Source organism: Mobula birostris, chromosome 7, assembly GCF_030028105.1.
Source record: "Mobula birostris isolate sMobBir1 chromosome 7, sMobBir1.hap1, whole genome shotgun sequence".
Taxonomy (NCBI): Eukaryota; Metazoa; Chordata; class Chondrichthyes; order Myliobatiformes; family Myliobatidae; genus Mobula; species Mobula birostris.
In genome coordinates, this window is record NC_092376.1 from 143805674 (window position 1) to 143820368 (window position 14695).

Here is a 14695-nt window from a genome sequence, read left to right on the forward strand (position 1 = left end):
TCCTGAGATCAGAATTCTTTCAGTTCTTAAATAGTTATTAAGAAGTTAAAGAGTAGTACACACGATAAGATCCTGAACTGGAACAGAGTAAATTTTAAAGTCATTAGGTAGGATCTTGTGGTGTTTAATTGGGTGAGATTGTCTACAAAGAAAGGAGCATCGACCAAGTCAGAGTGTGATGCAAAGAGTTCAAGGCCTGCATGTTCCTGTTATGGTGAAGGGAAGAGCTGGCAAGTTCTGGGAACCCTGGTTGATGAAAAATACTAAGGCTCTGGTTAAGAAACAGAGGGAGGAATATATTGCACATACGCAATTGGGAACTAGTGAATCCCTTGGTAACAACAAGGAGTAGGAGTGCACTTGAGTAAAGTTAGGAGGGCACAAAGAGGATCTGAGAAAGATGTGGCAGGCAAGGTGAGAAAAAAATCCCAAGGGACTCTATAGGTATATTAAGAGTAAAAGGACTTCCGCCTGCGGCTCGATGGAATAATACATAAATTTAGCGGCTGCCTTTAATTCTTCCGTTTCCCCAGTTTAAACCTTGAATTTTAAACTTTTATTTCTCGGATCTTAGAGGGAAATAGTTGTCATGATGTCATATCCTTTAAGAAGTGGAAAGCAGCCTTTTGAATCCAGCAATGGAAAGGGAAAAACTTTGAAAGAAAAATCGGAAGATATGCCTGTTTGGGCTGAGCGTTTGGAACATGCGTTGATGGCTCTCGACAACAAAGTAGACAATAACTCTTCTGAGTTGAAGTCGTTCCGACAGAGTTTTCAGACTATTGAGGAAAATATTATTTCCTTGAATACTGAGTTTAAAGAATCGAAATGCCAGGTTGTGGATATTCCAACCCGCTCAGAACAGGCTCAACGTAAAATTATCAATTTAGAGGCGAAGTCTTGTCGGAATAATATTCGAAATATCAGACTGAAGGAAGGTTCTGAGAGTGGGAATTTATTGGACTATTTTGCCAATTTGTTTCAATCTTTGTTTCCGGATATTCTACCTGAACCTCCCAACATTGAAAGAGCTCATAGAATTTTCATTTCGAATTCTCAGATTTCAGGTAAACCTCGGCCAATTTTGGTCAACTTTCTTTGCTTTAAAGTTAAAGACCAAATCATAAAATGTGCAAGGAAACAGAGAGTTTTTAAATTTAACGGTTCCGAGATCCGTTTTTATGAAGACTATCCACGGGAAATTATGGAATAGCAGATCAAATTTGTCCCCCCATGCAAAGGAACTTTTTCCATCACTTTGCTACCCCGCTAGATTAAAATTATTTCCCAAAGATTCTACACCTCGTGTGTTTTCGGATCCCCAAGTGGCATTGGACTTTGTTAACTCTATCGTGGAGTCGGCTGTCGCATGAAGGATATTTGGGTTGCTGAATAATTTTCTGAAAGAAAACAGGCTTTGAAGATTGTTGATATGCTGAAGATTTCCTTTGATTGATGAACTATCTAAAGAAGAGGTGAACTTCTTGGTTTGACTAATGAATGACTTTTTTGGAGTGAACTAACACAGTGGACAGATTATTAACTGGTTTAATTTCTGCTTCTTTCTTCCTTTTATTAATTAAGTGATCGCTTTCATAGTTTATATAGACTCTTTCTTATATAGTGAGGAATGTTTAGAATAGATAATTAGCTTTAGTTTCCTTTGTTAAAGTTGGGTAGTAAGCTAAAGGAATAATGGTGCCTTTTTCTTGTTAGAGATTGTATTGTTTAGGTTTAATAGCATTGTTTTGACCCTTCTGAAGACTGTTTTTGCATTCCTAGTTTATTTTCAATGATTGACTATAAACATCTCTTTTCTGCTTCTCTGCTAGGCTTTCTTATCTTAGGGTCATGTGTTTTCTTTGTAAAGGGGGGGAATTGGGAGAAAAACTTTTAAATCACTATTTATATTGAGCTGCACGCGGAGTTCTGCTTTTTCTTTTCTCTTTGGGGAGGAAATCCGGCTTTTCCCTTCCTTTTGTCAGATTTCTACCTTTTGGGATGGTGGGAGGATTCGGGTTTTTTTTTGCATTTTGGGGTTTATTACAGGATTTTTTTCAGGTTTTTCCCATTATGGAGCTCTGGAGCATGCGTGTTTTCTATATGGTTATACTCATCATCGCCATCTTTGATTAGCTCACGATGGTATGCGTGTATTTTCGTGTTTAAAACAATATTCTATGGTTATTAAACAGATAAACGTTATTAGTTGGACCGTACGTGGCTGGAATCACCCTATTAAGCGAAAGAAGACTTTTAAAATTATTAACCGATTCCAGCCCGATATAATTTTTGTTCAACAAACGCATATCAGAATGGGCGATCAAAATAGATTTTTTAAAATGTGGAAGGGCCTTCAATATCATGCTACTTGTTAAAATAAAACAAAGGGAGTATCTATTTTTATTAAATCTAATACATTTTATTTATCCAAGAAGATATCATCTCAGATATCAATGGTAGATTTTCAATTATTACAGGAACAATTTGTAATAGAAAAATTGTCCTGGTTAATCTATATGGATGTAATGTAGATGATCCTTCTTTTTTAAAAAATGTACTTAGCTTATTACCAGGCTTAAATGAATATATGCTGGTGATGGGAGGTGACTTCAACTGTTGTTTAAACCCTTTGATTGATAAGAGTTCAACCACTCAGCAGCTTCCGAGTTGTTCAGCATCACTTATTAATTCCTTTTTAATTGATTATGGTTTGATAGAAATCTGGAGAAATCTACATCCTAATGATAGAGGTGATTCTTTTTATTCACATGTCCATAAAAATATTCGCAAATTGATTATTTTATAGCTGATTTCCGGTTTTTGTCCAAAGTCCAGAAATGTGAATATGATGCTATTGCTGTCTCGGATCATGCACCTTTAAGCTTAACTTTTGAATTGAATGATGTTGGTAATGTCAACTTGCCTTGGCGTTTTCCAGAAAACTTATTACTTTGTCAAATTTATAGAGATTCAAATAAAAGATTTTTTTCTTTTTAATAATACAGGAAATGTATCGAAATAGATTATATAGGATACATTTAAAGCGTATTTGCAAGGCCAGATAATCTCCTATTTGGCTCAACTTAAGAAACAGACAAAAATAGAGTGAGATAGGATTTCAAAACAAATTAAAGACTTGGATGACACTTATGCAGTTTCTCCTAATATTGATTTATTTAAACAAAGGGTTGAACTTCAATCACAATATAATTTATTATTAACTTATCCAATTGAAAGAAATTTGCTTAAATTAGAAAGTCAATTTTATGTGTTTGGAGTTAAAAGTAATAAGCTACTAGCATCCCAACTAAAAGCAGTTAGAGCTAAAAGACAAATTTTTAAAATTCATAAGGGAGATGGTAGTTTAGCTTGTAACTATGAAGATATTAATAAAATTTTTCAAGACTATTACAGTGAACTCTATAAATCTCAGTTTTCAGCTGATCCTTCTAAAATGAATGCCTTTTTACAAAAGATTGATTTTCCTAGAATATCTGTTGAAGATCAACAAATTCTTGATACTCCTTTTACTGAAAGAGAAATTCAGAAAGCTATTTTTTCAATGCAAACTGGTAAAGCTCCTGGACTAGATGGTTTTTCTGTAGGATTTTATAAAAAATTTGAAAATTTGCTTACTCCTTATATGTTGGAAATGCTTAAAGATTCTTTTTTGTTAAGAGAGTTACCTTCTACATTTTATGAAACTTCTAATTGTTTAATTCTTAAGAAAGATAAAGACCCTATGGATTGTGCTTCATATAGACCTATCTCATTATTAAATGTAGATGCCAAAATTTTTTCAAAAAAATGGCTAATCGGTTGGAGAATATACTAGCTAAAATTATTTCTCAGGACCAAACAGGTTTTATAAAAGGCCGTTATTCTTTTTCTAACACTCGGAGACTGTTAAATGTTATATACTCATCCCCCTCGAAAACTCCCCAATGTGTTGTTTCTCTTGATGCTGAAAAGGCGTTTGATAGAGTTGAATGGAAATACTTATTTAATGTTTTAGAGAAATTTAGCTTTGGTACTAATTTTAATAAGTGGATTAGAATGATATATAAAAGCCCTATTGCCACCGTGATTACTAATAACTGTAGATCCCCCTTCTTTCGACTTTCACGAGGTACGAGACAAGGATGTCCGTTACGTCTTTTGTTATTTAATTTGGTGCTGGAACTTTTGGCTATTGCACTTTGTGAAGCTAACGATATTCAAGGAATTTCCATAAATGGAACTATTCAAAAGATTTCCTTTTATGCTGATGATCTCTTAGTTTATGTTTCGAATCCTGAAGAATCTATTCCTAGTTTATTGAAATTATTAAATGAATTTGGAAAGTTTTCAGGATATAAATTAAACCTGCATAAAAGTGAATTATTTCCTTTAAATGATTCTGCTTTTATATATGATAATATTCCTTTTAAAGTTACGGATTTGTTTAAATATTTAGGTATTATCATCACTAAAAATTATGGAGACCTTTATAGAGCTAATTTAGTTCCCTTAGTGGACTTCATGAAGCAATTATTTTCTAGATGGAATCCTCTTACAGTTTCGTTAGTTGGTCAAATTCATGCAGTTAAAATGGTGATCTTACCAAAATTTTTATATGTATTTCAAAATATTCCTTTTTTTTAACTAAGAAGTTTTTTGATCAGGTTGATTCTATTATTTCATCTTTTGTTTAGAATAATAAAAGACCAAGAATTGGAAAATGTCATTTACAAAAATTAAAAAAGGATGGAGGTCTTGCTTTGCCTAATTTAAGAATGTATTATTGGGCAGTTGATATACGCTATACGTGTTTTTGGTTATATTGAACCGATAAAAATGAATGACCACCATGGGTTGATTTGGAATTGAAAGCTGTGAAACAATTTTACTTAAGTTCATTAGTAAAAGCTTCTTTACCTGTACAACTAGCCAAAATTTCTATTTTAAATATAAATCCTATGATTAAGCAGTCATTACGAATTTGGTACCAGTTTCGTAAGTTTTTTAATCTTAAAAAAATTAACCTTCTTAGTTTAATTTATCGAAACTATTTATTTAAACCTTCACTTAGTGATCCTACCTTTTCTCTTTGGAGGAATAAAGGAATTTATTCCTTTATCGATTTGTTTCAAGAAGGCTGATTGATGTCCTTTGAGAAATTAGTAACTAAATACTCTCTTTCATGTTCACACTTTTTGCAAATCTTCAGGTCAGACATTTTTTACAAGAATATTAAAGTAATTTTCCATGTATACAAGATTCTGACCTGTTAGACACTGTTTTAAAAATGAACCCTTTAGTGAAAGGTTTTATTGGGAAAATTTATAATTTACTATTACAACAGGATAATTATCCTCTATTTAAGATTAAGCAAGACTGGGAAAGAGAGCTTAACATGACCTTGATAAGAGAGGATTAGTTGCGAATTTTGAAGTTGGTTAACTCTTCTTCGATTTGCGCCAGTCATTCTTTAATTCAATTTAAAATTGTACATCGTTATTATTTGACAAAGGAGAGACTGTCTAAAATATTTCCTAATGTTAATAGTCAGTGTGATAGATGTAAAACTGAGATAGCTACATAGACATATATGTTTTGGTCGTGTTCTGTATTGAAACAGTTTTGGAAATCTATTTTTTCTACAATTTCTAAAGCTTTAAAAATTAATTTACAACCAAATAAATTGACAGTTTTGTTTGGTATAATTCCTCAATATATTCATGGTATTTCTATATCAGACCAACATGTAATTGCATTTGTTACATTATTGGCTAGAAGGGCTATTTTATCAAAATGGAAAGATGCTTCTGCTCCCTCTTTGATACAATGGTTCTCTCAGGTGATGCTATGTCTTAGTTTGGAAAAAATCTTAAGTCGAACTTTTGATCCCGGATTTGACTTTGAGAAAAGGTGGGGCTCTTTTGCCTGCTACTATCATTTGACTTCAGTTAACTAAGATGGTTCCCTTCTGATTCTTGGGTAAATGGATTTGGTTGGCAGATTGATGTCTTTTATAAATAGAAGCTTGTATGGCGTATAGCTCCAGGTTTGTGCTCCAAATGGTTTTATTTTTCTCATTTTTTTTCTCGTTTATTTTTGTTAGCTGGGTTTTTTTTTTGTTTTAGTTAGTAGGAGTTCTTTTTTCCTTCTTTCTTTTTACCAAAAAAATAGCTTTAATATTTTGTTTTTTAAAAATTATTATTATTGATATACTGTTTAGGTTGGTTAATAGTTTGACTCTTATTATACATATTGATATATTGACTTGATTATTTTAATGTTTTTGTCAATTTTCAATAATAATTAATAAAAAGATTTAAAAATGAAAATGAAAAGAGTAAAAGGGTGGCTAGGGAGAGAATAGGTCCCCTTAAATATCAGCATGGCTGTCTGTGTGTGAAACCAAAGGGAAAGTGTGAGAATTTTAATGAATATTGCAGACAAAATGATGGGAACTAAGAGAAGACACATTTCTGTAAATGTACAATTCATTAAGTTTAGAAAATACAACAAAATAATTTGAGTTAAATAATTGGCTCTTCAAATATTTGTAGTTATGAACATTGTGTCCTATTTAAATATCAAGACTGTCAAGTAAGAAATACACAGAACTGCAGTGATTTATAGACATTGAAAACAACATTTTCCATGGATATTATGTCACTGTAATCTTTGAAATGGTTGTTACATATGTGTCATTGCACACAATCTTTTGGCTCATTTGCTGAAGGAAGTCTATGGAGGAGCAACTTTGAATAGTTATTGTACCCTCCACTCTGAGGGAGTTTAATTAATATCATTGTAGATGATATTAACATCAAGTAAATTTAAACTAAAGGGCCCAGCACTTTTTTCGAACCAGACAAGATGAATAGTTTGGAAACCATGCAATTTTCTGTTGTAAGTTTTCTATGCCTTTTGGCTCATTGGATATCTAACTTAGCTATTAAATCTCTGGCTACACCTGAACTTCCAAAACACAGTTGAGATTTGCTCCAGGTCATTTATTAGTGAAGTGCTAAGTTTAAAGATGGGGAAGTTATACACCTGATAATTATAACTGTGAAGCTGGCAAAATAGATTGAAAATATTCTTTCAATTCATAGAAAAATTAAAATAAACAAAACTGAATAGATGCAAATTGTTAATTAACATTATCTCTCAAAACTACTGGAGGATGAAATAGTAACGTCAGCTCTCAGGATTCTAATGCATGAGTTTTCTCTTCCAGCATATCAAATTGCGTTAGATTCCTGATCTTTGATAATGTTGGAATAGAAGATATTTATATACTGTTATTCACCAATGTTAATCTTAAAAATTTAAAGCCAAATGAGAACCTTTAATGTTGCTAATACCCTTCCTATAAAAGTAGTTTAATAATGCTAATTAAGAGAGCACTCAACCTTAACGGTTCTCTGTATATTTGTATACCTGATGTCCATCATGCAGAAGCCCATTTTTACAGCGCAATTTTCTTTCCAAGTCTTGAATAACAGCAGTTTTAGAGCCTTGTATCTGTTCATCACTGGTGGGCCTTGGCGACTTGATGATTTTCTTTCCAGGATCACTGGGGTATCTATAACTAATTAAAATTACAGTGGCAATGACTAAGAGTTAAGTGGATGTTTATTTCTGAGGTCAATAACTGAGTGTTTAAATACTACCATACACTTTTCATAGGAATATACATTGCAAAAACGTGCTGTTATTGAAATCTTTGAACAGGAAATATAAATCTTACCAGATTGATGATTTTGGCGCATTTCATACTTACTTAGTATCTTCGCTGGACAGCTGCATTTCAGATTTTGGAACAGGAGCAAACTGGGATGGAAGCACTGAGCTCAGAAAGGCAGCAGGGGACTGAGCAAAAGGAGAGGATTTTTGTTTAGAGGAAGTGTAAGGAGGTGATTGAGAACAAAAGGAAGATCGAAAAGTTGGTTGTGGAACTGCTGGAGTTAACTCCCTATTAGAGCTTAATGAAGAAGATGCAGTAGAAATGGGAGAGCTTAATGTAGGCGATAATGCAGACAATTGCAGGCTGTTTTGGCTCTGTGATTGCTGGAAGGAATTAGAAAATTGATAAACACTTTGAGACTTTGTTTGCGTTACAGGGAGATGCTGAGGTAATGGACTTCCAGTAACTTCAGGTGTCTGAGATAGAAACTTTGGTTGGTACTTAGTCTGTAATTGAATGAAATCACTTGGCCGCTCATAGTTGAAACTTGATCGATGCACAGGTTCTGAAGAAAGCTTGGCCACACTCATAGCAGTTACTTGTTGGTTTGTTTCCAGCTTAGGCTGAGGTGTTTGTTGGACAGAAACTAGTAGGTTTCCTCCAAAAAAGGCGATATTCTGCTTTTGTTAGATGCCCTTTAGCTGAGGGTGAAAGTCTTGCAAATTGGATGGAGAATGATGCTTGATATTCTGTTGCACTGGCTGACTGGGCAGAAGAAGGAAAATAATTTTTAAAGAAACTTATTTAAAATGCTGATTCTAAAGCAGATAAATACAGGAATACTTTGCAAAAGATATGTTATGCACAATTAGGTTTTCAATAAATATGCTAATTTTCACGTTTGCAGCACAACTAATATATCAATTCCACTCCTGGGTATTGTCGTTGCAATGGAACTGTGAGGGTTTATTCTGTGCTTTCATCTGGTTTTTCCAAGGTCCCCTCTTTAAAATATATTCAAAGATGCCCAGAATGATTTTCATCCTCAGTTGTAAACATTGTGCAGAGGGACACAAATACCTACATTATCATTTCTGGAGGGAAACTTCCTCTCTTGTGGTATGAAAAAAAAGTCTTCATTTAATCAGTTCATCAATTCCCAGAAAGAGATGGGAAAGCCCTAGGAGTGAAGGTCTAGTTTGCTCTGACAGGTACTGTCCCATCTTTGGACAAGACATTCATTCTTCAGGAAGTTGTACAGTTAAAAAATCATCAATTTGAAATGTTAACTCTATTACCCTCGTTAGAGAAGGTAACCGACCCGCTGACTACTCAATGCATTATCGAAATGAAATGATCTGTGTGGGTGGTATCTAAGACATGTTTTTCACTGTACTTCACTACATGTGACAATAATAAAACAAATTACTATCTGCAGTATTTATGGATTTTTCATAATTTTTGGGGAGGTTTTTAAAATTGTTTTTGCAAGATCTTATCTGTCACTTAGTATTATGACTGACCTAATCTGTCTAATCCTCTTGGAACACACATCAAAGTTGCTGGTGAACGCAGCAGGCCAGGCAGCATTTGATGTGAGCAACGTTCACCGACAACTTTGGTGTGTGTTGCTTGAATTTCCAGCATCTGCAGATTTCCTGTTGTTTGCGTTTTATAATCCTCTTGGAAACGGTTTCTCTATTTTGGGGAGGGGAGCTAGGGAAAGCTTTAAGGATCTTTTGAATAGTCACGTTATGTTTCTGGGTCTGTCATGACCGCTCAGTGAGAAACTGTTCTAAATTGCTGACCACTGCTACACTGGCAACTTCTGAAAATGTATCTGACTTCTCAACTCACATCAATGACAAGATTCAGAAAAAGTGAAATAAATAATCGGAAGCTGTAGGGAGGCACGCAGATTGTTGGATATCATTGCAAAGAGGGTGGTGAAATAAAGGGAGTTGGGAAGACCATACTAAAATATCATTTTTGTTTTCCCTACTTTAGAAAACATTGAAATTAGTTGAGAGAAAGATGTAAATGTATTGAGGAAAGATTAGCCATATTAAGTCTTTACACTTGGAGTTTGTAAAAGAAACAAATGATTATGGAAACATAGAAGAGTTCTAAAGACTTGTTTGGTCTCATTTCCTCTAATGGGGGAATCTGAACATAGAGGGCATACCTGCAGAAATAAGGATTTCCACGTAAAGCAGAAATGTTGAGATATCTTCTGTGAGTCAAAAGCCTTTGAAATTCTCTTCCCCGAAGAATATAAAGATAAATATTCAAGACGAAATGGGCAGATTTTGTTATATGGGGAGAGTAAGACTGATGGGGTACGGGCAGAAGAGTTGAGCCGAGGCTATGATCAGATCAGTCATTCTTACAGAATAGCAGAGCAAGCTTGAGGCGACATAATTTTTTTAATGATGAGACAAGCTGTCTTAATGGTGTTAAACTGAAGTCCATAAATAATTTCATAATTGAGTCTGATTTTCTGACTCTGTATTCCCATTCTTTTCAGGTGCACAGACTTTTAGCTGTTTCCCTCTATCCTTCCTATCCACAGTGCACCACCTTTATATTGGTTTCAATGGGCAACAATTCTTGCTCAAATGTGGCTTTTTACAAAATCGTTTTGCATTAGCCCCTTTAATTAGCTTCCATACATATAAGGGCCTTTAGATTTTAAGATATGAAAATGATTCCTGTTGTTATGCATTACATTTTCAATTGCAAAATTTAAGTAATGCATTGCAGCATTTAAAAACATTGTGTTAAGCTGCTATTAAACTTGTTCATAGCCAAATTTCAGGTGAGTCAAATAGTAAAGGGGATAAAAGATACGTCAGCTTTTATTCCAAGTGGATTTGAATACTGGAGTAAGGAAGTCTATTGTATAGAGCCACATTAAATTGCACCTGAAATGTTATGTATACTTTAAGTCTCCTTAGCTAAGAAAGAATATATAGTATTTACCATGGCGATTTACCATGCATGTATTTACTGCAGATTCATTAAACCAAAGGTGGTTGGATTGCCATCAACTTTTCATGCACTAAGCTATCTGTAAAACATTACTGAAAATATTTTGCCTTACTGAATGAAATGAAACTAAGCTTTTAGCCCCAATATTAAGTCATAATAGTAATTAAATATTTTTCATGCTCAACTTAACTTCTGGACCTTTAACAGCTGGATTTCATTTTAACTTTTCTTGTTGACTCCTGCCCAGAGTTGGCTGGAAAGGCAGAAGGGAAAAAAATATTGAATGCTGCAAACTGTGGCTAAGCACCAAAGGAAAGTGGCCCCCATCAAGCTCGATTCTCCTGTCAAAGGTGGGTGTGTTCTGAAGGTTTACAATTAGAGGTTACTGAGGAACCTAGGTAGAAGAACACCAGACTTGCTCATAGTGCTTTAGCTGACAACTGAGACGCAGCCCACAATTCACTTATTTTGAAATATAATTATATCAGGCTGGATGACTTCAGCACCTTACTTTCAAGGTACTCAGATCTCTCCATACATGATCCAAAATACTAAGTTTTAATATAATGGGGGTGGATAGGAAAGCAGAGTTTTTTTTTAACCAAGGGCATTTTATTTTCATTTCCACCTAGCGATATAAAATAAAATTGAACCTACTGGTTCTTATCTTATTTGTTCTGTGATATGATCTTTCTGTTCTGGGATTAGTGAAGTACCTAAGGATATATTTTTGTTCAACTCAATCCTTTTCTGGGAATAGAAGTTTGGAAGAATGTTAATAGAAGTTCCTGTCACTTCCATTACATCATCTGTTCCAAAGTACCACCTTTTGCTGGCAAGGTACCAGTACAGGACTAATGATCTCATGGCTTATTAAGCTTCAGTTATCTGCAGGGGGTGCGAATCTCCCTTCTTAATGATTACTTGCAATAGGAAACGGTAGTATATTTTTAACAATAAAAGTATAAGTATTTTCTGGAGCGATTTAATAATCATTCTCTCTATAACCCTCAAACATTCATGTGGAAGGCACATAATTGAATTTCGATTTCTTGAATATGTCTGGCATGTTGTTAATTGTTATATTTTCAATTAAGGGAACATTTTACATCTTGCTTTGATATGGAATAAGTATTATGATCCAGCAATAATATCTGAATTGCTATTTAAATTTTACAATATAATGCTACCAATAATGCAAGTATATTTTTACTAAGATTGCAACCTCCAAATGAACTTCTTAAATCTGTAAAATGAAGAACTATTTTTTCACTTGATTTCTTTTTTTAAGCTTCCAGTTGACATCTGAATGGAAAAAATTAAATAGAAGCCTGCGGCAAATGCCAAAAAATTTTGTCTATGGAAAATGAAAATCTGCTTTAAGAACCATTAATGAAGTTAAATTTTGTTGAACCTGACAATGCTATAATTTATAAAATGTAAATAGAAAGCCATTTAATAGGAACCATATCTAGATACAGCAATGAAAGCTATCATTGATTTCTAAAAATTACTTTTTAAATCATTGTATAAGCAGTTACACTTATATTTTCTAAGATTAAATTAAGTATTTAAATATAAAAATGTCTTAATAGGATTTGATTTTGCACTAGTGATCTCACCAAATAAAAATCAGTTGGTTAAGCTTACCTTAATTTGAGTTTCCTGTGTAAGGTAGGTGATACATGCACTATGTGAGCCCTTTCAGTACCGCTATTAACTAAGAAGTTAAACTTTGAAAGTTAGTGCTGGTATATTGCACAGGCAGGGAGGAGATGACGTTTGGTGAATGACTGATTTGTCATTGCAGTGCGATATCACTTACTCTCTCATCAAAGTAAGAGTCCCTGGACTAATCAGTCTACATACAAGGACGTACTTGATGACTCACAATGCAATATATATATTGGTGTGTTCAGTTCACTTTCTTTAACTTTAACTGTATCAATGGAGGATCCTGTCATTTATATAGAAAACATTTTTGGCATTACACCCCATTACATTTTCCTGCCCCAACAGCTTCTCTTTAGGCTGTTGAACTTCCCAGCTGTTGCATTTAGCAGATGTGTAAGTGATGAAAATAGCTCAGACTAGACATATTTCTGACTTTTCCTCTGAAAGCTACATATCTATTCCACGCAGCCTAGCTGAACTTAACAACACTATATGGAGGCCCACTTTTGTAAATCGCTTTAGAGATTTCTCCGAATAGTTTTCTGTCATAATTATATTTCTCCAATTTCTTCCATATGTGGCTTAAATTTATATTTATTCTACATTTTATAAGAATTATTTTAAAATACGGTGAATTGCACAGGTCCATTAATTTTACACTAAATCACAATGTTGATGTCAGCATCTAGTACAATTTAACTGTATCAGAATCACATTTTAGTTACTTCTTTGCCACATTTATTGTTGGTAGATTTGTATAACTGCTTGTTATGGTAGTTCATCAAATTATTATTGATGGAAGTTGTTTACAAATCCCATGTGAATTGTATATCTTTTTTTGAATGTATACTTGCTGGTAATTCTAACAACTGTACAGTCCAGCCAATATATTCTTAAGCATGTCAATTTTATTATCACTTGTGAAGTATTGTAAGTTAGTTTCTTTTTTGTTGTCTGTCAAGGTCAGACCATGATAGAATATCACCTCCCTAGATTGGGGTGTTACGGCCAGTTAACAAAGTTTAAAATTCTGCTGGGCAGAGTTCTTAAAAAAGTGTTTTGTTTTGAAAGTGGGAGCATTCACTAGCATTCTTAAAATATTTAAAATGTGCAGAGCAGGAGTGGGCCTCAGTAACTGTGTGCGGGGATCTAATAATACCCATTATCACAGTCCTTTTTCAAATGTGAGTTAATGGTGCAATATAAATGTAGAGTAGAATGTCCTAACTTTCGCAGAATTGCCATTTAGATTTATTGCAGAGGTGATCTTATGCTACTGCATTTTTCTTGGATTTCTTTTATAATGACTTCTCCAATTATAGGAATGGAAATACATGCAGGTTTTTAAAGTATGCAATGACGTCCAGTGCCTTCAATACAGCAAATAGTAATACTCTTATTTTGAAATGTGAAGCCTTTTTTTAGGCTGCCCATTGAATTCTTGGAGCAAATGGTGGCTCAATCAATCTATTCACTAGCTCCTTTGTGACAGCTCCTACCACTTCTTCTCACTTCAGTTGCTTCACTCATTGTTATGTTGCTGTTCATTCTCAGGACATTCCACTGGATCTTTTCTTTTCCAAAGAAGTGTTTCTGCTACTTCTCAAACCTTTCCTGCGGTCTGCTTTTAGAAATAATGACAATTATAACAGTTCTACTCAAGTCAGACTGGATTGCTCCTGTCATTTACTGACCTTTAATATGAACAGCATGCTAATCATTGATAGATTTCAACTTAATGATGTAGCTAAGCAAAAATAGTATGACCTAAACATTGGTGTTAATTGAAAGGAAGCTGTATTATAATACAATTGATAATGTAGTTAAATACCCTACTCCTTTAGTTTAAATAACAATTTTTTTCTTTGTGACTGTTTTTTCTGAAATTATAACCATATGTGCTAATTGTGCTATGTGCAGTACGTGCTGTTGGTAATGTGTTTTGCACCTTGGCCCCAAAGTTGCCAACTATAATTAAACTTGAAATAGGTTGAATTAAAATGTTCTTTTAAGTAAAATGTAATTACTTGTATATCTTCATGCATTGCATTGTTTACTGGCATGGAATAGAAAATACCCCCTCATCCTCTTATCCCTTTGTATTCTCCTACCCTTCCACTTAATCTTTTCATTTATTCAGTTCCTCTCTAATCACCTGAAGATCTATAATTCCACACAGTGTACAGCAGAGAAATAGCTACAACAAGCCATTTCCATAAGAGTTTACATAAGCCTCGACCTTCCATACTTCATTTACATTCTTCTTGCTTTACCGCACACCATTGATACGTGCTTCTGTTCCTTCGTTCCTCACAAATTTAACTTGTTTTTCCTTAAATGCATCCA

The 14695-nt window shown here is 33.9% G+C and overlaps 1 protein-coding gene across 5 annotated transcripts in view; it reads right to left on the reverse strand.

Moving 5' to 3' along the window:
- The window catches only part of LOC140200477 (myotilin-like), a 160256-nt gene that overhangs the window by 46577 nt on the left and 98984 nt on the right, over positions 1 to 14695 (reverse strand). For 4 of the 5 annotated variants that reach the window (XM_072263851.1, XM_072263849.1, XM_072263852.1 and 1 more), the window contains one exon: positions 7438 to 7588. In XM_072263851.1, coding sequence (XP_072119952.1) covers positions 7438 to 7588 — 151 coding nt within the window. Of the gene's footprint in view, positions 1 to 7437; positions 7589 to 7780; positions 8366 to 14695 lie in introns of those variants that run through there. The other variant, XM_072263854.1, reaches the window with a different exon arrangement.